This window comes from Trachurus trachurus, assembly GCF_905171665.1.
Source record: "Trachurus trachurus genome assembly, chromosome: 5".
NCBI classification, from domain to species: domain Eukaryota; kingdom Metazoa; phylum Chordata; class Actinopteri; order Carangiformes; family Carangidae; genus Trachurus; species Trachurus trachurus.
The window spans coordinates 4,048,950-4,074,559 of record NC_139896.1 but is presented as its reverse complement, the minus strand read 5'-3'; the positions used below and the strand labels follow the sequence as shown (position 1 = coordinate 4,074,559).

The 25,610-nt window shown below is 40.5% G+C and overlaps 1 protein-coding gene across 1 annotated transcript; it reads left to right on the top strand.

Annotated features, from left to right (window-relative positions):
• The first annotated feature begins 1,397 nt into the window (after positions 1–1,397).
• cdk4 (cyclin dependent kinase 4) lies at positions 1,398–21,973 on the top strand. Its single transcript, XM_083971873.1, has 8 exons — positions 1,398–1,615; positions 12,778–13,012; positions 13,961–14,096; positions 14,191–14,358; positions 15,632–15,741; positions 18,704–18,754; positions 19,530–19,665; positions 21,649–21,973. Exons 2-8 carry the CDS (start codon positions 12,795–12,797, stop codon positions 21,748–21,750), a joined length of 921 nt encoding a protein of 306 aa, XP_083827999.1. The 5' UTR covers positions 1,398–1,615; positions 12,778–12,794; the 3' UTR covers positions 21,751–21,973.
• Positions 21,974–25,610: the final 3,637 nt, after the last annotated feature.

Here is a 25,610-nt window from a genome sequence, read left to right as displayed (position 1 = left end):
TCGATTGATGATAATTGATTTTCAAAAATCTGTCAGAGAAGGATTCAAAATGTCTGTGCAGCTTCTAAAAGAGGTTCAGAGTTTGTTTGATCAGATTTGTTTGAGTAAAAAAAACTGTTTGTATCTTTGATAGATGAAATAAAACAGAAATCTGCCAGTTCTTCTAAATTAAACACAATATCTATCTATCTATCTATCTATCTATCTATCTATCTATCTATCTATCTATCTATCTATCTATCTATCTATCTATCTATCTATGATTTATACTGTTATTTTCATTGATAAACTTGGAAGCTGCTGTTGTTCTTGTTTCATGGGACATTTTAGATTTTTTCTTGCAGTCCAACCAGCTCCGCCCACTTTGATGCTGCCATTTGTTTGTTTGTTTTGTATTCTTGTGCAAAACAAATAAAAAACAATAAATAAAAGCTGAACAGTGAAGTGTTAGAACTGAAGTTATTATAGTTGGTTGTGCACTGCAAAAACTCAAAATCCTTCCAAGAATATTTGTCTTATTTCTTGTCAAAATGTCTCATTTCTAGTCAGAACTAATCTAGGTTAGGTTAGGTTAGTTTATTGGTCTCCACCAGGGAGAAATTTGTTGCGGAGACAGGGAACATGTTGCATACATAAAAAACACATACAGTACAAAAAGAACATCAAGTTAAAAGACTGGTGGAGTAAACAGACCACACTGGACAATCCTGCACATGCAGCAAGCTGATGTGAACGTCATTCACATGCATCCACACCGCTACTCCAATCATAAATATACATTCTCATATATACAATATACATCTCTTTCCACTTTAAATAAGACTCATCACCTAAAAATTTACTTGTTTTTTGATCATTTTAATTTGTTTCAAACTAATTTTCACTTGAAATAAGTAGAAAAATCTGCCAGTGAAAGGAAGTTTTTTGTGCTTGTAATAAGAAAGAAAAACTTGCTCCATTATCAGATTTTTCTACTTATTTCAAGTGAAAATAGGCTTGAAATAAGTAAAAAAAAAAAGTGTCCAAAAACAAGCTACTTTTTTTATGTATAACTATGTATGTAGTAGCCTATATGTATAAATATACTTATTTTAGGTATAATGAGATTAGTTTTGACTAGAAATAAGACTTGGTAAGATTTTTGAGTTTTTGCAGTGTGTGTCATAGAATCTGTATGGCCTCCTAGATCTGCATAAAGCACGACTCCCTTTATTAATTATATACTAAACCTGTATGATTATAGTCTATATAATATTATTGCTTATTGGTAGTTTTTCTCTTGCAAAGCAGCAGCAGCAGCAGCTTTATAAGTAGTTCCTCCATGAGGAGCTGAGCCGCTCTCTGCTCGGTGGCTCCTCCTCCTCCACCTCAGGAGTTGAATCAACAGGAAGCGACGAGCCAACAGAGTGCGGGCTGGAAGAAGAAGAACAAGAAGAACAACAGCAAGAAGAAGGAGGAGAAGAAGAAGGAGAAACAGAGGCCCGGACCTGATCCTCCTCCTCCTCCGGCAGCAGCAGCAGATCTGGTTCTGGTTCTGGTTCTGGGGGGAAGCTCGAGTCCCTACGTGGCAGATTAATGAGCATGTCAACCTCATAGACCCGGACTGAGCCGAGTGGTGAGTGTCAGCCGGAGTTCACTGGGTGTTTGAGTGTGTTTGAGTGTGTTTATGTGTGTGTGTGTGGATCAGGTGGAGGTGCACGGAGCTTGGGAGCGGGGTCTTATGTAACGTGTGGCCGAGAAAGGCGACTCTCAGGCGGCCAACTGTCTCATCCGCTCCCGGTCTCTGTCTCTCTCTGGTTCTCTCTCTCCGCCACGTCAGTGCACAAGAAGGCGAGGAGCTGGAGAGAGTGTGTGTGTGAGTGTGTTACTGTGTATGTGTATGTGTGTTACTGTATGTGTGTGTGTGTGGCCTTGTGCACCGTGTTTCCCGTTTTAATTAACAAAGGAGCAGCTATGGAGGAAGGAGCCCGGGCCACCAGCACCACGTGTCAGGACAGCAGGGCCTCCTCCTCCTCTTCCTCCTCCTCCTCCTCCTCCTCCTCCTCCTCTCACCCAGCTGATCTGATCTGATCTGATCAATGAATGAATGAAAAGTCTGAGCTGATCAATATTGACAGTCTGGCTGTGCAGCAGCTGCAGCTGGTTTCAGGGCGCAGGTCGATGACCTCAGTGTCAGTGAAACTTCCAGATGTTGTCTCTCTCTCTCTTTTTCTCTTTCTCTTTCTGCCTCTTTCTTTTTTCTCTCTCTCTCTCTCTCTTTCTGGTTTCTTTTTTAGTCTGAAAGGAAATGAGGAGATGTTTTCTCAGTGACAGTCCGACCACTCACTTCCTGTGCTGTGCTGTGCAGGACCAGAGGACCACATAACACCATTCAGGCCTCGTCGTCATTCATTATGTGTGTCACTGTTGTTGTTGTAGAGTTCAAAACTCAAGTTAAGTTTAGTTTTATGAACTGTGGCAGCAGCAGAAAAATTTTCTCAGAGTCCAGACTTTCTCTTTCTAACAGAGTTTACAGAAGCAACAAGTTCACAACAAGAGCAGCAACACGACAACAGTGGAGGTAGAGAGACGTAGAGAGACTCATTTCAGTCCAGTTCAGCTTTATTTGTGTCCCCGTAGATCAATTAGACTGTAAATACTGATGATTATATCTAATAATAACACTACTAATAACTATAGTAGAGTTTAAAGTCGACTCTGTTTTGATCTGATCGAACTCTGATGTTTAAACTTAAATTCAGTCCATTCACTTCAGTACAGTGTTGATGACATATCTGTATTTTCATGTCATGCTGCAGCTCTGTACTGACAAGAATCTCATGATATGACACGTATCCTGCAGGGACGGTGACATAATATGATATATTGTGATAATATACTATACTATAAGTTGATATATTGTGTCTTGTATTATAAAGAAAAGATAGTTTATAATACAGTTTATCTTTACACATTCAGGCTCAGAAACAGTTTTGGGCGTGAATAGTAAATAATCATCGGCCTCAGTCAGTGTAAAAAAAAAAAAAAATCCTCAAAATTATCATAGGGGAATCACTGTGACTCATATACAACATAAAACCACGGTCACCATGGAAACTACTGATAAAATATCAATACAGCTCCTCAAAGAATAAACACAATAATATCATGTCATTAAAGGGTAATTGTCATTACAAGTCGTTCCGACGAAATTATCTCCAGCCGTATAATGGAGTCTACAGGGCAGCAGAATGCAGCCTCTAAATAACACATTATCTGCAGAGAAACTCCTTCATTTCACCAATATTTAGTTCTGATAGGCTAGTGCTATTCCCCTCTGAGTCCGGGGTTAGCTGTTATCAACATCTGGGGTCTGTAGGTTGACCTACTGACCTCTGACCTGGATGATGATGTCATCTCTGAGCGCCGTGTTTCCGACTCTGTCAGAACAAAATGAGCAGCTGGATGAAGTTCAGCTTCCACAGGCTTCCTCTCCTCAACCTGGACTCACTAAAGCTCCGGCTAGTTGTAGATAAAAATGGACCCGAATGCCAAAAGCAGAATGATTATTATCAGAATGAGCCGCGCGGCGCTCAGAGATGACATCATCCAGGTCAGAGGTCAGTAGGTCAACCTACAGACCCCGGATGTTGATAACAGCTTGTAATGACACCAAAGTTATCTGGGTGAGTAAATGATCATATTTTATGCTAGAAATAAGGTCCAGATTGTAAAAAATTCCCCTTTAAATATTAAAATAATAAGTCAGTCAAAAGGAACTAACTACATTTTTGCTGATATTATTGATATTGGTAAGAGAAAGATCTCAATTGGCTGATCAGAGATGCATTGATATCAACATGCAATTATGAACGTTAAAAAGTAAAAACATGTCAATCAGTATCAGTTTCAGCTTTGACTGGGGATCAAAATAGAAAAGCAGTAACTTTCCGACATTGTGACAGGAACCTCCTCCTCCTCCTCCAGTATTTTTTTTGTGTTTGTTGGACTTTGCGTCTCTTTGTGGCGCCGCTGCCTCCCACACCAGTTGCCACACAACCTGCAGAGGAATGTTTCACTCTCACAATGAGCTGTGGATGGAAAACTGTTCTTCAGTTTTACTTTCACCAGACACTCAACACGTCTGCAGAGAGTCGTAGTGTGTGTTGTAGTTAAATCACCACAAGAGCCTGAAAATGTAAATGTTTTTCATCACATTCAGAGTTTAACACAGAGAACTCACAACAGACTGTAGTTTCTCTTTGTACGGAGGCTCAGTCATGCAAAGTTTGGGGAAAAAAACAAAATGTAACTATTGAATTAGATTATTATTAACTTTTTTAAATAGTCTCTAAGTTTGTACATTTTGTTCTTTAAGTATCTTAGAGAGGGTTGGGCAGGATCCAAATGTTGATACCGTTAAACCTCCTCCACATTTTACCACGGTCAGAGAAAACCCCTAAAGAAGCGGCATTTTTAAAACCCAGCGTTATTAAAAAAAAGTGTCTTCACGGCCGAAAAAAGAGGGAATAAGTTGGTAAAAGACGTATGTATGAGTAGTAGTAGTAGTAAAAATAAACACCGTCAAAATAAAAGCACTAAGCTAATAAAATGCGGTGAAACTTTTAATTTAAAGAATATCATTTACAAGAAAATCCTCGAGCCATTAAAGCAGAAGTGAGTGATCCGGTCGTTTTCGCTAATGCTGCGTTCCAGGCAGGCTTTTGAAATCGTAAATTACAGCTTCAAGTCACAACTTACGACTTTGTAGCGTTCCAGGCAACCCACTCGTGTTTTTCCGACCTGTTTTACCGGTGAAAGTCACTATAACGGCCACTCGTAACTTCCGACCGGTGAACTCGTACCAGATCGAACTGGTACCACTTCACGGTCGGAAAAATACGAGTTTCCTTGAACATACCATAACAGTCCTCGTCGCTACGTCACCACATTCACGGTGTTCCTTGGCTGCACACACAGCCCTGCATGCCGTTCTCTCTCCTCATTGGATAAAAACTGTAGGATACGATAAATGTTTTCTCCTCGGCTCAGAGCAGAGCAGAGGGACTGACAGACCCGTGTTTCAGTCCAAACACTCTATGTAAGTGATTGCTGTCGGAAGATATAACTATTTAAGACTTATATTAACACAAATATATCACTCACTTCTGCTTTAAGTTTACCTTTTTTCTTTTATTGTATTCAATTGTATTACAAGTTATTGTCTATTTTATAAGTTTAACACTTTTACTTTGGTGGATTTGGTGACTTCCGGATACGCTCACATATAGTGCTTCAAATCTATCCAAGGTTTTTGCAGAAGTTGAGTTTTTCTCGAGGACCAACTCACTCTATGTGCGACTTGCCGTCTTTTTCCTTTCTCTCTCTTCTCTGAGCCGATGTCACGTCCATCAACTTTATCAAACATCTCCCAAAAGATAAACATTATACTTTTGGAGTAAAACTGAAAACTCACCCACACACGTGTAGCTGCTGGACATGCACTCATTATTTAGGCAGTGAAATAAATTATATTTAGTAGGTAATATATCAGGCCCCTATATGAGTGCACTGCAATTTTTTTTAATGACGGTAATGAAACTGATACCATTGCTATTTTAAGATACTGTGGTAGGTTTACCACCTAACTACCGTATTACCGCCCAACCCTAAGACAGAAAATGTAAAGAAACCTACGCTTGTATTACTGTATGGGGTTGAAAGTATCTTTATTAGAAAATGGATGTGTATGAACTGCGGTTTTGAAAATACAGATATTTTCAAAACATCTTGTTTTTCCACATAAAATGTCGCTTTATTGATTCAGATTTCAGAGAAACAGAGTCGGATGTTTCTCTGTATGCCGTTATAGTTGCAGTGGTGGTGACGTTTCGTTGGGATCTTACTCTTCATTCGGTACAATCCGTCCGGTGACGTGCGTTGAAACGTAGTTTTGTTGCATTGTAGATTTAAAAAATCACAGGTTCTTATCACTGAAATGAAATTAGAGGTTTTTTAATCGAAGCGTCTTGGAGGGGAAATCTGCTCAGGGAAATAAAACATTTTGATGACGTCACATTGAAAACGTCTCTGAGGTTCGATCTTGTTTGTTTGAGAGAGAGAGAAACTTTATTTCACAGCCGAGTTTCCACATTCATGTTTTTGGCAGGAATTTAGCTGGTGTGAAGGAATTCAGGCGGATTCTTGTCCGCAGACGCTCTGACTCAACTTTGTCTGTACAAGAGGAAGAGATGTGGTGAGTTCAGTGTGAATAAGACATCTTCACTTCCTCCTTCTCATTAATACCAGTTTTTATGAAAACCACTTCAATTACTGTGGTTTGGCTGCACATATCCTATGTATATCTATATACACACTGTTTGCAAAAAGTTAGGGATATTTTTTCGGCTTTGGGATGAAAGGTCGGAATGCACCTAAAATGCATTTTAACCTTTACAGGTGAACTTAGTTTGACCTTCTCTAAACGTTCGAATGCACACTCTGACATCATGAGACCAAGACCACACCTGTATAACAACAGGACCTGGAGAGTGTCACTACAGACGATATATTACTATACTATATATACTAGAGTGTCATCGGCAGGTTGAACAGAGACACAGAAAGACAGAGAAGTGGACGTCCTTTGGTCATATGACGACTTATTGACACATGGACATGTTTTGTTGTGGTTTATACTCACAGCTAGCCTGACAAACCAGACTATATCATTAAAATGTCTAATCTGGCAACGACCGGTAGACCTCGGCTCAATCCAGGGGGCGGGATGAAGGCTGTCTTTCAAACTGCCTCTGCACCAATAGGGTAGCGCTACGACCAATCAGAGCAAAGAGCAGGATGACGTTAGACTGACAAGCCAATTAAAATGTATGTCGTCAAGGCGTTAAGCCGCCCAACGACTCTCTAAACAGATAGAGCGCTGTGATTGGTGAACACAAACGGTGTTCGAGACTCAAAACGTTCCTATGGCTCGTTTCTAGACCCACCTACGGAGCAAATAGATTTGCTGCCGCTAGGGTGCAGCTAGATTTCTAGGCTAACCCACAGCTGTAGTTAGCTTTGATTTCAATACATTGTTGGAGATGAAGAAGAAATGACCCATATTTCTATTTTCATATCACTGTAGCATTTACTTTTTACATTTTCCTTACATTTCATCCGAAAGCCGAATATCCCTAACTTTATATAAAGCACTGGCTCAGGTGGTAGAGCGGGTCGTCCAATGATCAGAGGGTTGGCGGTTCGAATCCCGGTTGCTGCCGTAGTGTCCTTGGGCAAGACACCTTACCCACCTTGCTCCTGATGGGTCGTGGTTTGCGCCTTGCATGGCAGCTTCCGCCATCAATGTGTGAATGCGATGTATGTAAAGCACTTTGGGTATCGTTACAGGTATAGTAAAGCGCTATATAAATACAGACCATTTACCATATACACAGTGGCAAGCTTGTTTTGTGTTTTTAATATTCAACACATCAGCAGAACATGTGTTGGGCTGCAGCTCTGCATCCAGATCCTAAATGTCATCGTTATTATTCAGACTGGTCCTGTGATTGTGACGATCAGTGATCAGAGGCGTCTGCGTCCTCAGACACAACAGTGACATTTACTGTGTGTTTATCTCCGTTTCACCGCAGGTTCACCAGGCAAACGTTTCCTTTAAAGCCCCAGTCTGCAGCAGCGTTCAGACCTTTACAGAATGAATTCCTCTTGTGTGTTTGGTTTCCAGTGGATTGTGTTTCTTCTCTTTTGTTGCTACACAGAAACTATTTAACTCCGGCTCTGCTCCCTCTCTCTCTTTCACACTTTTTCCTGCCTTAACAAGTTCACTGTGTTTTCTCACAGTCTGACTCTGGTGTTTCTACTGTTTCTACCTGGAAAGTTGCATTTGACAAACAATTATTATTTTAGTCAAAACTATTTTGATTATTCTCGAATAATAGATGATTTTATCTGTTAATAAGTGGTGATAAATGCCAACAGCAGTTTCTCAGAGCCAAGGATGACGTATTTATATCATTATTAAATCCAACTAGCAGTTAAAACCCAAGGTCAAGGTCAAGTTTATTTCCATAGCACATTCAAATAGTGCTGTATGCACTAAAATACATAAATCCCCAACATGTTCATGTTTTTCCTTGTATATAAAGAAATGTTGCTTCCAAGTCGCACTTTTTAAGCGCCTTGAAAATATTTGAAACTAAATAATTTCCTATTTTCATCTCTAGTTTCATGCATTTTTAAGTCAAGTCAAGTCACAGTCGACCAAAGTGCTACACAGTTATTAAAGGGATAGTTCAATATTTTGGCAAATTGGTTATAGCAGTAGGTTCTGGTGGACAAGTTGTGACCTGCACATTCACCACGCTATGAGATAATAACACAACGTTACCACACAGAGTTGTTTTAGAGGGAAATACAGAGACTACTTGATGAAAAACTGCCCCTGAAGGCAACGCACATAAGCGGTTTTACATGTATTTCCCTCTAAAACAACTCTGTCTGGTAACGTTGTGTTATTATCTCATAGCGTGGTGAATGTGCAGGTCACAACTTGTCCACCAGAGCGTTGTGGAGTTGTTGGATTGTGTATTTGATGAGTTTGATGAGGGAAACCAAGAAATCCCATGAGCCTCCGTAGCGTAGTAGCTCAGAGCAGCTCACGGCTCTGCTCCGCCGTTCTAAAAATAGCTTGCACCGACAAATAAAGGTAACGAACCTACTGCTATGACTATAGGGATTATAATTTGCCAAAATGTTGAACTATCCCTTTAAAATACAATAAAGCTAATCATGCACAAATATAATAATAGTCAAAACAGAATAGTAAGAAATCAATTTTAAGTGTTTTCTGAGTGTTTGCAGATGATGCAGACATGAACCTAGAAACTAAATATCCTCCGTTATTGTAAATCCCATTTAAAACAACCTGGACTGGAAACACACCCGTGGATCTGTTGCATTAACTGATCTGAACTGATGTGACGGTGCAGGCTGAGGCGGCGCTGGCTGTGGGCCTGGCTGCACCAAACTGGTTTGACCGCGGATCGGGCAGGTTGAGACTTGAGACAAAAGGGGAAAGAAGAAGGCGCCTGGAGAAACGTGACGGAGTCAGTGGAGACGTCGAGGAGCAACGGGACACAAAAGATCGGCCGGAGGTGTTTCCTGTGTTGTTCCTGCCGGCTGTTGGCCGAGCCACCGGCGAGTGTGTTGGCTCAATAGTGTCGTGCCTTTTCAGTGAGTCACCGGAGGAGGAAGAGGAGGAGGAGGAAGAGGAGGTCAGGTACTTTGTCCTGCAGCTCGTAGATTATTAAACATTTGGTGAATATGACTAAGAACACGTTGCACTTTCCAACACTCAGAGCGTGAAGTGTCTGAAGAGCTCTCGTCTGATGACTCTTCAGTCTAGAGGCTTCACTCTCGTGCACTCGACTGTGAGTACGGTTGATCTGCGGGTGAAACACTCAGATTCTCGCTGCTTCTGTGTCTCTGTCATTAGTTAAAGCTGCTGCACCGATCGATATTTCACATTAGTCAGAGTCAGACGACCACCGGGACCCGTGTGCAGCTCCATGAAGCTCTGCTGCATCCTCCCGACGCCACTGTGTCTCCTCTCACCGATCTCATCAGCACCAGACGTTTAAACAAAACAGAGAAGAGATAAATATCAGGGATGCACGATAACTTTTTTTTTCCTACTGATGCAGATAACTTCCTGCTTCTCATAACCGATACCGACACCTAAAAAAAAAGAAGAAAAATCTTCACGATTTAAATGGATTTCCCCCCCTACTTAAAATAAATCTGCAGAAATTGTTAAGTCCACGGATATAGCCACAGTCACAAGGTACCAGTGAGGAGAAGTGTGGCGGTTAGCGGCGGTACTGAAGTTAAACTCACTCGCCCATAAAAAAGACCTGCTAACCCACTTGCCAAGTTGTCACTGACCTCTTGGTGAAACGGTTAGCATCGTCGCCCGCGGTGCAATGTGACCGATGTTGTCATGCCTAGTGCCCTGAATAGGTTTTGAACCAGGCTCTCCCACACCACGGGCAACGATGCTAACCGTTTCGCCAAGAGGTCAATGACCACTTGGCAAGTGGGTTAGCACGTCTTTTTTATGGGTGAGGGAGTTTAACTTAAGTATCACTAGCCGCCACACCGCGGGCGACAATGCTAACCGCTTAGCCAAGAGGTCAATGACCACTTGGCAAGTGGGTTAGCACGTCTTTTTTATGGGCGTGTGAGTTTAACTTCAGTATTGCTAGCCGCCACACCGCGGACAACGATGCTAACCGTTTCGCCAAGAGGTCAATGACCACTTGGCAAGTGGGTTAGCACGTCTTTTTTATGGGCGTGTGAGTTTAACTTCAGTATCGCTAGCCGCCACACCGCGGGCGACGATGCTAACCGTTTCGCCAACTCAGGGGGCAAAACAGACTGAAAATGAGCAAAATCAAAACAATACGATAATTGTTATTATTGGACTTAACTGTGTATTTTCCTAGAGCAGTACCTGTAGCTATCCTGCAACAAACAGAGCTTCTTAAAGTCTTAGATTCTCTGGATTAGACGTTCCCATTCAGATTTTTTTTTTATTCATGAGCTGTCATGTTTCTAGAACAATATGCACTGATATCGACTGACTAAAAACTGCACATTCTCTGACAGGATTTTATTCATATTACTGACTCACAAACAGCTGAAACAGTATTTTTTTTTGTATCTTGAACCGTTCAGCAGAACCAGAACGTCGTCGTCAGCAGATCCAGCTGCAGCTCTGGACCCGCTGCTGCTGCTGCTGCTGCTGCTGCTGCACTGGTTGTTATTTTGTTTTACAGATTGAACTTGTGCAGGAGCAAAAAGAAAGAAAAAAAAGAAAAAGAAGAAGCTGTTATCCCGTTACCGTAGAGACGAGAGATGGATTTGCTGCTCGATATGTTAAAAGCTGCTGTGACAGATTAAATGAAGTTTCCTCCTCCTCCTCCTCCTCCTCCTCCCTCTCCCTGACGAACTCCAGCGATGACACCACTGCACTAACAAGCTGGAGGGCAAAAAGCTGGAATACATTTAAATGTGAAGTCAGACATGAGTCTCATGGAGAAGAGGAAACTGGACCGAGAGATTGTCATGAGCAAAACCTGCCTGGATAGAAATAGATTTAATGTTCATTCAAAAGATTATTTTGGAGTGCGTTGAGGAAGAGGAGGAGGAGGAGGAGGATGTGTAAATGTTGGCTGTGAAACGTTTGCAGGGAAACAACAATGAATTTCAGCTTGTGTAAAGTGTCGCTCTGAGGACAGTTGTTGTGTCTTTACGGCCGAGCAGAGCCGAGTGAATCGTGGACACAACGATCACCTGGAGCCCGTTAACGCTGCTCTGATGGGTTTTTAAGTTTCTAAAGCTACTGGATGAATTGCAGTGTGCAGCTTCTCCTGGTCTTTTTTTATGAATGAATATTTGAAGCTCTAGTGACAACTTCACTTTTCCTTTGGTGCCACTGTGAAGTTGAAGTCTGGGTTTTGTTTTGGTTTTAAAGGGGACATATTATGGAAATATCACTTTTTGAAGGCTCTTTAACATATATTTGGGTGTTTGTCTTGACTTCTGCCTCCAAAATGTGAGAATTGACCAATACAATCTGTAATGTTCAAGCTCCCTAGGTTGTGCTTTTACCAGCTGTTCCCTCAGTTGTCTTCCAGTGATGTCACTAGGATTCAAATTTGCATAACCCCACCCCTAGGGGCAGGGCTAACAGTGGTTCATTTGCATTTAAAGGGACAGACACTGAAACCAGCCGTTCTGAACAGGGCTGTTTGGAGAGGATGAACAGAGCTGTGATATTTGATCCTTGGGGGATTTTTATCGAAGCATGTCACAGACACGTCTTTAAGATGCCTGGGAACTGTTTTAATTTGTGGAAAGGGGGCAGAATATGTCTCCTTTAAATCCCTGATCCCTGGTTTGATGTGTTTTCATGTCCAGTTTCTGTCCAATTGATGCATCAGATTCTTGTTGCAAAAAGCTCCTGGTTTCATAGGTCTGAGTCCAGGAATGTTTAGTTTGGACAGTGGGAGTGAGACGGGATGATTTGGTTTCCCTCCTTCATTTCCAGGGCACAGTTGTTCAAAAGGTGCTATCTGGATCTAGATTATCCAGATTTTGAAATCCCGTTGTTTTGCCATCCATGATCATGAAATCCATCTTATGTTTACCTGAGGAAAACTGGACCGGATCAGTCAAGATCAAGATACAAACTTTTCAACTTGACCAAAATGTCTTTTAAACAACCAGACCTGATCTGACCCACAAGTACATACTGTATATGTACATTACTTGAATACATTGTGAATATTTTCTCATTTGTTTCAAATTCAAACTTCAAATTTCATTGAAATGTCCAGGAGATGGGGAGTGATCAAAAGTTTACTTAAATTACTAAAACACTGATGGTTTAAAAATCAGGTGCAAGGATCAGAATAATCCTGAAGTTTTCCTGATCCTACTAAAAAGTTTTGAACAACACAAAGTGACGGTTTGATCCAAATTAAAACCAAGATTGGATTACGTGATCTAATCCAATTTCAAAATCAATTTTCGGTTTTGAACGACCCATTTTCAAGATTTGATCCAATCAGATTACTTTTGAACAACTGGGCCCAGTAGATCCGCTCCAGGCTGCAGCCGCAACGATGCACTGTCGTTATTCATTTATTCACAACAAGCAATTTAAATTAATGTGTCTAATCTGAGCTCCGTGTGTTTGTGTTTGTGTGTCAGTCTGTTGGAGCTTGGCCATGGCCCACGCCACCAGCATCCAGTACGAGCCCGTGGCGGAGATCGGCGGCGGCGCCTACGGGACGGTTTACAAGGCCAGAGACACGGAGAGCGGCCAGTTCGTGGCCCTGAAGAGCGTCCGCGTGCAGACGGACCAGAACGGCCTCCCCATCTCCACCGTCAGGGAGGTGGCTCTGCTCAGGAGGCTGGAGCAGTTCGACCACCCCAACGTGGTCAGGTGAGACGTCCCTCCTCGCCATCGGAGCCGTCTGTGTGTCTTTAACCTTCGTCTTGTGTCAGTTTTCTGCTACCATCTATGGTGTTGGGGTCAGTTTTGACCCGAGTCTTAAATCAGCTGTAAAACACATTAAACACTTAAAGGGACAACGAGGAGTTTCTATTTGGTTATAAAAAACTCTCACGTTAATGTGGATGAATCTACGCTACCACTTGTTAATGGGCCCATTTTCGATAAATATATCGTTTTGTCTCTATCGTTATTTTGTGGTTTGTGGTCGATTATTAGTGGTGGAAATGCTGGTCGAGCCGACCAGCATTTCCTTACTTTCGGTTTCGTGGACGCTGCCCGGCGGGTCATGGGAATAACGCCGCCAATCGCCGTTTATGGTCGGAACTACGATGGTATCTGATCGTCTTCCAACCTCTGACTTTAATTCTTGATGAATGAAAACATGAGTCTGTCTTGCGCCAGTTAAAAGAATTTTACGGTGTGCGCGGAGGCTCATGGTAAATGTAGTATGAGAACACTTCGCTTTCCAAAACTCCTCATTGTCCCTTTAAAAAACAATTCTTTATCATCTAATTTGGTTCTCATCTCGTAGTTACATTGTTAGGCTTCGTTATCTATGAAACGGTTGGTTTTGAACTTATGATTTCAGTTTTAAAACCACAAATGTTATAATTTTAACCAGAGCATTTTAAAATTTTGTGTAAAAAAAAAAAAAAGAAAAGAAGAAAAAAGAATGTTTTATGTTGTTTTTAAATAGAGGTTCCTGAGAAAGTCAAAAAGCCTTGATGCAATAAACAAATGTATGTGGTACTTGTTATGCATTTAAAACCTGAAAACGGGTCATTGGAGACCCGAACACAAGAGGAAGGTGAAAAACCTCTCACAGTCACAGATTGACCGTCTGTTCGTCTGTTCATCTTATTCTCCGTGCTCCAGGCTCATGGACGTGTGCGCCACCCAGCGGTCGGACCAGGAGACTAAAGTCACTCTGGTATTCGAGCACGTGGACCAGGACCTGAAGACCTACCTGGAGAGAGCTCCTGCTCCGGGTTTATCTCCCGACCGCGTCAGAGTGAGGACCTGAACAGTCTGAACGAACTCCTGCTGCATCTGGGACAGAAACTTCAACTAAACTAAAAGTCTTTTCTGGGGTTTTTGTTGTGCAGGACTTGATGAGGCAGTTGCTGTGTGGTCTGGCCTTCCTGCACTCCAACCGTGTGATGCACAGAGACCTGAAACCAGAGAACATCCTGGTGACCAGTCAGGGCCAAGTGAAGCTGGCCGACTTCGGCTTGGCCCGGATCTACAGCTGCCACATGGCTCTCACTCCCGTGGTGAGGATCCAAGACGGAGCAGCGGTTGTTGGTGTCATTAAAGAGGAACTATGCAGGATTAACTATACTAACTAACCTTAACTATACTACATTTTTACCTATTTAACCAGCTCCAGAGTCCTAGTTCTGGTTAAATCAATGACTTGTAACTAGTTCCAGGGAGAATGGAGGCTCTCTGCCTTCCACCTAGCGTCTCTTGGCTGAAAACCAACCTTGCAACCTTGCTTCAGAAACTGCTGTATATATTAAACCTGACCTCTCCAGGTCTGGTCTCTCCTCCTCTGTGTCTCTAACCCTCCTCTCCTCCATGTGCATTAATTTGTTTCCAACAACGAAGCCAGTGAGAAATCAATCCATGGAGCGGTGGATAAGGTTATTTATCATCTACCATGTTACCATGTGTATATCTGTGTCGTCTTATCTGTCATCAACAAGAGACGAGAGCTGGAACACCGGGTCGGAGGCTCTGATCTTACAAGGTTGGTTTTCAGCCAAGAGACGCTAGGTGGAAGGCAGAGAGCCTCCACTCTCCCTGGAACTAGTTACAAGTCAGTGATTTAACCAGAACTAGGACTCTGGAGCTGGTTCATTAAAGGGACAACGAGGAGTTTCTCCGTCGGCAGAACAAAAAATTCTGCGACAATAAAAAAAGTCTCATATTAATGTGGATGAATCTACGTTACCACTTGTTAATGGGCCCATTTTCGATAAATCTATGGTCTTGTCTCTATGGTTATTTTGTTATTATTAGTGGTGGTGGAAATGCTGGGCGAGCCGACCAGTGTTTCCTTACTTTGGGTTTCGTGGCGAGTCATGAGAATAACGCCGCCGAATCGCTGTTTATGGTGGGAACTACGACGGTATGTGATCGTCTTCCAACCTCTAACTTTAATTCTTGATGAATGAAAACATGAGTCTGTCTTGCGCCGGTCAAAGAATTTCACGGTGCGGAGGCTCATAAATGTAGTGTGAAGACACTTCGCTTTTCCAAAACTCCTTGTTGTCCCTTTAAGGTAAAAAGTCCTGCAGAGTTCCTCTTTAAAGAGTCGAGTCGAGTCGACAGCCTCAGTAGCTCCGAGCTCACTGACGTGTTCACAGTGATTTGTTCTGACTGATATTTACCGGGCTACACAAAATAAAATATTACCGTCTCCACGAACTCTCATCAAAATGATTCAGCGGAGTTGATGAAGCTCATATCTGTATCTGTGTGTGTGTGTGTGTGTCTGTGTCTGTGTGTGTGTGTGTGTGTCTTTGTGTGTGTGTGTGTCAGGTGGTGACGCTGTGGTACCGGCCTCCTGAGGTTCTGCTTCAGTCCAGTTACGCCACACCTGTCGACATCTGGAGCACCGGCTGCATCTTCGCCGAGATGTTCAGACGCAAGTGAGTCAGCAGAGGAAAACACACACACACACACACACACACACACACACACACACACACACACACACACACACACACACACACACACACACACACACACACACACAAAGAGACACACACTAACTAAACAGTCTGTTTGTGTCTGTGGTTCACGTTGTGATGAGATTAGACTCTGGGTTTGTGTTTTCCCTGCGTCATTGTTTTTGAATCCAGGGTGAAAATATGAACTGATACCAAACAGATTGTGATGGAGTTTGACTTCAGTTGGTTTAGTGCTTTTTTTTTTACTTTGATTTGATTTAACAAAAATGTTTCTGAGGAAAATTCCTGCTTCATTCTCTGCACTGCACATGAATCATATGGCACACACACAAAGCATGGGATGTTGTTCAAGGAAAAACGTGACTTTGGTTAAATATCAACAAAACTCTTGAACAATAACTTGTTGCTTCAGTCTCTGTGAGTGGAAGCAAATAGATGAAACTCCCAACGAGCAGCGTGAGAATAGATTTCCAGCGTGTGTGAATAGAGAGGCTGCCTCCCCGTGTGGTCGTGTCTCTCATTGACCACACGCAGCAGGTACAGTGTCCAGATAATATCATCTGTAAGTGAATCTCATTACGAGGTTTTTATCTGCAGCTCAGGGGAAATCTGTCCGGAGGTGAACCGGTGAAAAACAGCCGAGCTTTGCCAGACACAGTCACACAGTCACAGTGTCACAGCAGAGATCTAATCCTTCCTACAGTCTGAACCTTCTGCAAGAAAACGTATGAAACCAAAACCCGCTGCAGAAACACAACGTTTAATCACAGATAAAAGGGCAGAGCTTCATATCAGCTTTTTAAAATTGTCCTAAACTTGATTATTGGTGCATTTAAGGGACTTCAGACTTTACATTTGTGTTTTTCAGCAGGTTCAGCAAATATTTGTTTAGATATCTCCACATTAGACATTTTGTGAAGACATATTGTCCTATTTTTGAATGTGCAAAGAAAGGGAAATGTCTCAGAGCCTCTATACTCTAAACTTTCTATAATGGACAGACATCCTGCCTCATTTATATAGAGGTGCATCTCAATAAATAAGAATAAGATGGACGCCAGCAGTCGTGTGAGTGTAGATACTGAACCAGGCTCAGGAAACATCTGCAGGTGTTTTGAGTTTATCAGATGATGAGACTGTGACACCACAGAGTTGAACCTGTATAACATCATAGATATAGACTTGCATCAATAGACTTGCATGGTGAGCATGCATAGAGGCCATGGCGGTTAAATGCATTACTCATTGTTTTTTTTTTTTATAACTGTACCTGCTAATTCCAGGTCTCTCTAAAGCTGTTATCACAGGGTTTCCGCGGGTCATTAAAAAGCATTAAAAGTCATTAAATATATTTTGCTAAAATTAAGGCCTTAACTGGCATTAAATGGATTTAAATTCAATTCTCAAAGGCATTAAAAAATTTATAAAAAATGGATTGATTCATACAGTCAGATTTTGATATCATTACATCCCTATAGAGCACAAAGAGCAGAAAAATAGGGGGATTATACAGTTAATCTACAGTAAAATTAAACATAGGTGAAGAAATGGAGAATTTTCTAAATTAATATTTTTAGGTGGTGGCAGGATACTGTTTTTTAATCGCTAGCGGCAAAAATCGGAATCGGCAGGTCAGGCTTTTTAAAAATCGGTGATAGGCCAGAAAATTGCAGTCGGTGCCCCCCTATTGGTGTGATAAACATGCAGAACCAAGTAATTGGGTGTGTGTATGTGTATATAGGTAAGTGTATGTACGCACACGTATAGTATTTGCAGTCACGGGCATTAAAAATTGCATTAAAAAGGGCATTAAATTAGATTTGCTGGTACCTGCAGAAACCCTGTATCAGAAGCTAAAGCTGCAAGATTTCTGGTCTGTGATATAATATTTAGATTTCTCTCTAATATTAAACCTGACCCAGAGTTTAAGTGTGTTTCTTCTGTCCCACTGAAACTGACTCTCTTGTTATGGAGAAAGAAAAACTTGCCATCTCTAAACTCCTGGCTAACGATGCTAATGAACATCCCCACCACTTAGAAAAACAGTTTGGAAGAATTTGACAGGATTTAGGGGCCAATTATCTCCTGTTGGACAGGAATGGAGAATTAAAAATTCACTGAAGAATAAATTGCACCACAGATAGTGTTTAGCTACTGTATCTTTTTTATTTCTCTTCTGCATGGTCTTTCTGTTTTTGCTCTCTCTTTATGTTGATACTGTAAAATGGGCCATAACAGTTTGTACTGCACTGCAAAAACGTAAAATCTTTCCAAGAATACAGTATTTGTCTTATTTCTTGTCAAAATGTCTCATTTCTAGTCAAAACTAATCTCTTTCCACTTAAAATAAGACTCAACACCTAAAAATGAACTTGTTTTTAGATCATTTTCACTTGTTTCAAACAAATTTTGTGCTTGTAATAAGGAAGAAAAACTTCCACTATCAGATTTTTGTACTTATTTCAATTGAAAATATGCTTATGAAAGAAGGAAAAGTGTATAAAAACAAGCTGCTTTTTATGTGATGAGTCTTATTTTAGGTATAATGAGATTTTTTTGACTAGAAATGACATTTTGACTAGAAATAAGACAAATATTCTTGGTAAGATATTTGAGTTTTTGCAGTGTGGCTGCTTATTCATGCTTATAATAATAACAGAAAGAGAAGAAATGTAGTTGTTGCTTAGAAACGGAGCTCAAACACAATGACCTGTTCTTTCACAAATAGTTTTTTGCCAACAAAACACACAACCAGTGAATTTAGGGAAGAGACGTAACAGTCCAAGTATTTTCCTGCTGAGGTGATGAGTGATTTAGAGATTTAACTCGGACGCAGCAGCTCCATCTACTGGTGAAAACCACAATCACACTCATATTCACATCTTAAACTGATTTGTTTATTGATTTGTTTTGTCTGCAGGCCGCTGTTCTGTGGAGAATCAGAAGTGGATCAACTGGGGAAAATATTTCAGTGAGTAAAAAAAAATCCATATGTACAGCCTACAGGTAGATTATTTTATTTATTTATTTTAATTTTAATGTTTATTCAACAGGGACGATACATACAACATTGCCACAAAGAATGAAAAATGCGATGCATACAAGACGTCTAGCTTCAGCTAATTTGCAGTCTTTGTCCCTGGTCAGGCTAAAAAAGGATAAAAGATACTGAATACCGTTACAATAAGTGCAATAATACAAATACAGTGAATAATACAGTGAATAGTTATAATGAATAAATAAACACAGCTACAAAATTTAGGTTAAGAAATTGCACAAATTAAATACATTAAACATTAGTAAAATGCTGTATTGACAGTGACTTGAGAGAAGTTAATGTTCACATTTCTGCTGCTGCTTAAGCCAATGTTTAGCTTTAACACTAAACCTCTTTAATTCTGTTTGGGATTTGATTTCTGGTGGTAAAGAATTCCATAGGTGTGTATCTACGCAGCACTGAAAGGGATCATTGACCGAATGTTGTCCTGCATCTTCGAATTTTACAGTTTTGCTTGCTCATGCTCCTTGTCGTTGTCCCACAGTTGTCTGACTTAGTAAAAAATCTGTGACAACGCTTGTGGGGCCGGTCCATTGACACACTTAAAAACAACTTTCAAAAAAGAGAATTTTATAAAATTAGAAAAAGATAACAAATTATACTTCTCAATGATTTTTACAATGGTGCCACTAGATGGATGGTTCATATTGTAGCTTGTTTTTAAATCCAAATGAACGTGTGGTTTCAGACTGATCGGCCTCCCGCCGGAGGACGAGTGGCCGACCGACGTCACGCTCTCCAGGAAGAACTTCCCCCCGCTCACGCCTCGGCCCGTCGCCGACTTTGTTTCGGAGATAAATGAGCCGGGGGCACAACTACTGCAGGTGGGTGAGGTCTGACTCTGCTCTGGTCTGTGACTCCACTTCCATCCGTTTGATCCATTATTCTGCCCGGTAACAGAGAGATCGAGTCACACACACACACACACACACACACACACACACACACACACACACACAGTCATAGCGGCTGTAAACAGAGAGACGGCTGAAACAGATCAGCAGCTTAAACCTCAGACTCCAGAGGAATGTTCAACTAACAAGCCACAAAAATGTCACTGGTGCAACAGAAGAAGCTGTTTATTATCAGCTGCTTCAGAGAGGAGAGATGAGCTTTATTTAAAAAGACAAAGTGTGATTTCTGCTGCATCATTAAAACTGAAATACTCCTAAAGTCACAGATGTTCTGATAAATCAATATTTAGGCTAGTTTATCTACTTGTCCAAACAGGGACATTCACAGTAAATGTGACTTTTCTGAGACATTATAAAGCAGAAGATATAAAGATGTGTTCATTTTTGCTTCCTAACCTACAGTAGAAAATATATTTTTGTAAATTCAAAACCACAGTGTTGAAATCAAGGTCAAGGCAACCACCTGTGCTGCCGGCAGCTATTAAAAGTAAAAAAAATAAAAGAATATATATAGAGAGAGAAAAACAACCATCAAATCCATGAGACAAAAAAAAGGATGAATAAATGAATGGATATAAATATATAATAATAAATAATCATTGCCAGATAGCAGCAGCTTTTACAGATGAATAAAAGAAGCTCACATCTGCAGCCAGATCGCAAAAAAAAAAAAAAAAAAAAAAAAAAAACATTAATAACTAAATTAGATCAGCAAAGTCTTAACGACTAAATTAACCTACGATTTATTATCAGCTCAGTTTTTATGACTTTCCTCCGTGCACGTTAACACAGAGAGAGTTCGACCCTTTTCAACCAGGAACTGCCTGGAGTTTCTGCCGGTTGCCTGGCAACTGGTGCTAAAGACTGAGAGTCTGGTGCATAAACCTTTTTTTATTTTATAATATATAATTTATTTGCACAGATTAAAACAAACATGATGTAACAGGTTAATTAAAACACTTTAGAGGAGCTGGATTGTGGATTTTATCACCTGAGGCTAAAGTTTCCCTCAGCATCCAGGCTTTATGCTAAGCTAAGCTATAAACTAAGCTAAGCTAAGCTAACACAGTTTAAACCAACAGATCACCATGAAATTTCCCAAGTTTATCACTTAAATTAAGACAGTTATTTTTTGTATTACAAGTTTTGTCAAACTTTACGTTTAAATGTGTAAATGGGGCTGTATTTAATTAAATGTGCGCTATTGCATCGCTACTTTCGCAGATGAGAAATTTTGTTGACATATTCAAGTCAAAGGTTTTTACAGAGGGGATTTTGGATATCTCTTTTTATCACTCTGTAGTTCAAATGAGAAAAATACTAGAATAATACCAGCCCTAAGAAAATCAAATTTCATCATGGTTTCAGGAATAAAATGTTGTATAAATGAGGCTGTGAATGATATATCAACAATCCCCTCTGTAAAAACCTTCAGAATATAGAAAGGGATCAAAGTGGAAGGTTTGGTGTCTGTAAGTGCTGCTGAAGTGGAGATTTCTAGCTCAGAGTCTTGAGGAATTTAACTCTTTTTGAGAAAAGTGCCTTTAAAGACTTGTATTGAATTGTTATTGTCAGTCGTACTCTTACGTATTGACGAGCCCGCGTCATTGTTCAGAAGAGAGAGAGCTTACTGACATGACATGGGTCAAATAACTTGTAAGGAGAAATTTACAGACGAGACAAAATGAAGTAAAATAAAAACCTTAATGTGGATTTTCTACAATTTCTTTCCGCTATTCTGAAAGAAGACGTATTAAGGAAGTAAAATGGCACAAAATCTCCAAATTGACTAGTGCATGATAAATGATAAAACCTTTTGTGTGTCACCTTAGATTAAGGTTTTTTTAACCTGTCTCTGATGCCTAAATGCTTTTGTTGTTGTCTCCTCCACAGAACATGCTGACGTTCGACCCGTTGAAGCGAATATCGGCCCTGAATGCACTAGAACATCCATATTTCCAGGATGAGGAGACATTGACTCAAACAAAAAGCTGAAGAAGCCATGAGAGGTAAAAACGGTGTCTTAAGTCCCACTGGACCCCGGACCCTGGACCATCACCTTAAAAAGGATTTATCAATTTCCGTTCAGTGCGTTCGTTCGTTGCCTTTGTTGCCTTTTTTTTCCCCCCCCCAAGATGTCTGGTCTGGGTTATGCTGTTGGATTTTTATTGTGCTGCTCCTGCATCAAAAAAACAAAAGAAAAGAAAAGAAAAGAAAACAGACCATAAAAATGAAAAGAAGAGGAGTGAACCTGAGGATCAGTGGCAATAAGCCGTCAAACACGACGACGATGTCACAGTTAATGATGGTAACGCCGGCCCGCGTGATGCGCCACCACGTCTTCAAGGACAGTACCAGTGTTTTTGAAGTTTTGATTTCAGTCTCATCAGCGGGGACTCGTCTCTTCTCTTCTCCAACGCTGCTGCTCTTGTTACCTTTGTACAGTGTTTAGACAGAAGGAAGCAGCAGACGTGTCATCTCTTTCCTGTCACAGCCTGACACCAGTCTGACGCCTCCGAGCGACGAGCGACGAGCGACGGCCGTTTGGGATCTGACTGTTATCTCTGACAGAAATATAAACCTGTACAAACGTTATATTAAACAATGTATTAAAAAAAAAATGTCTAAAAGTAGCAGAACAAAAGGAAAAAAAAAGATGAAAACGCACAAGAAAGACGTATATATGACAGAAAATACTGGTATTGCTCTTCTGTTTACCAGAGGACGGAGAGTTTGCACCTCATTTTATGTTGAACACGTTTTTGTTTTTTCTCCCTTCAACTGCTAAAATAAACCAGCACTGCAACTACCAATGAATAAAACACAGTTTTAATCACTTTCAGATTTCACTTGTGTATTATTATTATTATTATACAGATTCTAGTCCACAAATGTCCACTAACAACCCACTAACAGTGATTAAATAAACCGGTCATGAATGTGGCTGCAAAAAGAAAGATGAGATGTTTTTTCTATCTGTTTTTTTGTTTTTAGTGTCATGCTTGTGTTTATGTTGGAGCAGAAACACAGAACTGAAATCTTCCTGCAGGTTGAGCTGCAGAGACATTTAGAAATAACCCTCACATTCAATAACGCTCCTTTCTTCACTCCCACAGAAACTTTTATATATAAAAAAAAACGTGTGCAACCGTTTTCGCACAGTGAGTTTCAGCCTCCGTCGTGATCGACTGGAAATTTTAAGAGAGGAAATGTACAGTATGACTGAATTTCCTCTTTGAAACTTTCATTTTAAAGGCCCAATATGATGAATAAACTACTGTTACAACAGTGTCATAATTAAAAATGCACATATAGCCAATATTCCTGCACAGTCTAATGGTGCATCTCAATAAATAAGAATAAGTAAATGTATTTCAGTTTAGTTCAATTCAAATAGTGAAACCCATATATTATATAGATTCTTCACACAGACCGAAAAGTTTCATGTCTTTTATTTCTTTTAATTCTTATGAGGATTATGGCTTATATTTAATGAAAACCAAAATATTCAGTAATTCAAATCTAATGGTGTTGCACTCTAACCATCTTATTAACTCCAAACACCTGCAGAGATTTAAATGTTCTCTTTGTCTGCTTCAATAGAGAAACCTGCTGACCTCCATCATATTCTTATTTGTTGAGCTGCACCAACATTTAGAAAATTATTTTTTCTTTTTATTGAGAGCAGCTGGTTGTGTTATTGTAGCTTAGAATTAACAACTTCAATTTATATAGCGCCTTTGAAAAAACCCAAGGTCGCTTGATTAGTGTTAAACTAACCTGCTGCTAGATTTAGTCACAGTGTTTCCTCATATTGAACTTCTCATTAAACTCTCAAGATGAATTTCCTGCCCTGGCGGGACAATAAAGTTTTTCTAATTCTAATTCTAATTCTAATTTAACTGAAAAAAAAAACTAATACATTATAATATACAGTATATATAGGCTATATATATATATCATTATCACAATAAAATGCACATACAACCTTTTGGCAAATCTGCAGACACAGTCACCGTCACACATGAGTAGAAGCAGGATCTCTTTCTTTTGCATAAGTCCATATTTTACTTTATTTTTAGGAAAATCTTAAAAACTGTACCTTTTTAAAATTGATAGTCCAAGATTTAGGGGAATGCATTTGCAACTAATTGTCTTGGAAACTATTATATTTCAGTTTCTGTATCAAACAAATATCAGATTTAACATGTTTAACATGAGGATTAGATTAGATTAGTCAACACTAATGAGCTAAGCTGCTGGCAGCTGCGGTCACTGTTTAAATAGTGATTAAATATAACTAATAATAACTTTCCCCCCCAAAAAAAAGTTTGAACTGTTAAACCCACCGTTTGTTTTCTCGTATATCCACAATAATCAGCTGTTTACTGTCTGTCTCATCAGAATAAAAGCTCCAACGTGGATATAAAACGGTAAATCCAGGATCACTGAGCCGAAGCTCCACACACGAAGCTTTAAAACGCTGATTAACATGATTTTTGACTCATTTTCTCGTGTGTTGTGTTGACAGGTTTATGACGAGGACACAGAGGGAAGACAGGCAGCTTCCCTCTGAGGGGAGATTATGGAGTAAACACAAATGTGTATTTTTTTTATATTTATGTCCTTTTTTTATGCATTTCTTTTAATTTCCACGACGGATTTCCTCCCTTTTTTCCCCGTCTCATTATAACATCCTGCATTTAATTATCCATCATTTCTTCTTCGTCGTCTTCTTCTCATGCAATTTAATTAGATGTTCCCTCCCTCCCCCTCTTTTTTTTTTGAAATTGCATTTATTTTATTCTCTCTGATTGTTTATTCTATTCATTATTGTCTGTCTCTTGTATCGTCGTGCACAGACATTTGAGATTTTTTATTTTTTTTCCCTCTCCACTTGTTTCTTCTGGCTCAGAGGGGACAGACTGTGAGGCGGAGGGGGAGAGACAGAGCAGATGCATTGGCAGGAGCAGAGCTGAGGTGTTTTTTCTCTCTCTCCTTGTCTCTTCTTTTGTTGTGTCGGCACAGATAAAAATCTGATGAACGTGAACAACGACCACCACCATCACCTTCTTCCCCTCCGTGCAGAGCCTCCTCATCCCCAGAGCTGAGTCCCACAGTGTGCAGCTGCTGGTCTGTGTGTGTGTCTGTGCAGCAGCAGCAGCAGCAGCCGGGCTAACGGCGGCTAGCAGGGGGTGGAGAGAGGGGAGAGAAGAGAGAAAAAAAAGGAGGGAGGAGGGGCCGTGGTGAAGCTGGTGGGCTTCCTCCTGCCTCACAGACACATTTTATTGACTTGCTAATTGGATGAGGCACTCGGAGGAGAGAGAGGGAGAGGATGCGGTGACCGAGAGGAAGCTGTGGAAGGTGGATACAGATACAGATTCAGAATCAGGCACAACACGAGGAAGGAAGGAGGATGGAGCTGGACACTTTATCTCTTCTCTCTTTTCATTTTCTGGATTTGTAAGAGCAGTTTTTTGTTTTTTTTATTGGGTTTTTCTTTTCTCTTTGACCCTCAACACCGTGCATACATAATGTTATGCATGACATTGTCGGATTGAGGCTCCAGCTGCCAGACGCTTCGTGACATGTGAATGATTTCCCATTTTCAACCAACCAACCAACCAACCAACCAACCCCCGGTTTATAGCTCTCACCTGTTTTTCATCTCTCTCTTTGACTCATCATCAGCTGGAGCTCCTTCTTCTTCTTCTTTTTTCCTTTTTTTCTTCCTTTCTCCGCTTCTTCTCAGCCTTGTTTGATGTGCTATTTTGATACGAACGACAAAATCTGATGGCAAGATAAAAAATTGTTCCCTCCTCGTCAAATGAAACGCACAAGGAGCCGTGCAAAGA

Excerpts from the sequence above, each read along its gene's own strand:
- cdk4 (XM_083971873.1), top strand. The coding sequence starts at position 12,795 with ATGGCCCACGCCACCAGCATCCAGTACGAGCCCGTGGCGGAGATCGGC. Across the intron at positions 14,097-14,190 it reads TATCTCCCGACCGCGTCAGA|GACTTGATGAGGCAGTTGCT; the intron begins GTGAGGACCTGA and ends TTTGTTGTGCAG. Across the intron at positions 14,359-15,631 it reads ACATGGCTCTCACTCCCGTG|GTGGTGACGCTGTGGTACCG; the intron begins GTGAGGATCCAA and ends TGTGTGTGTCAG.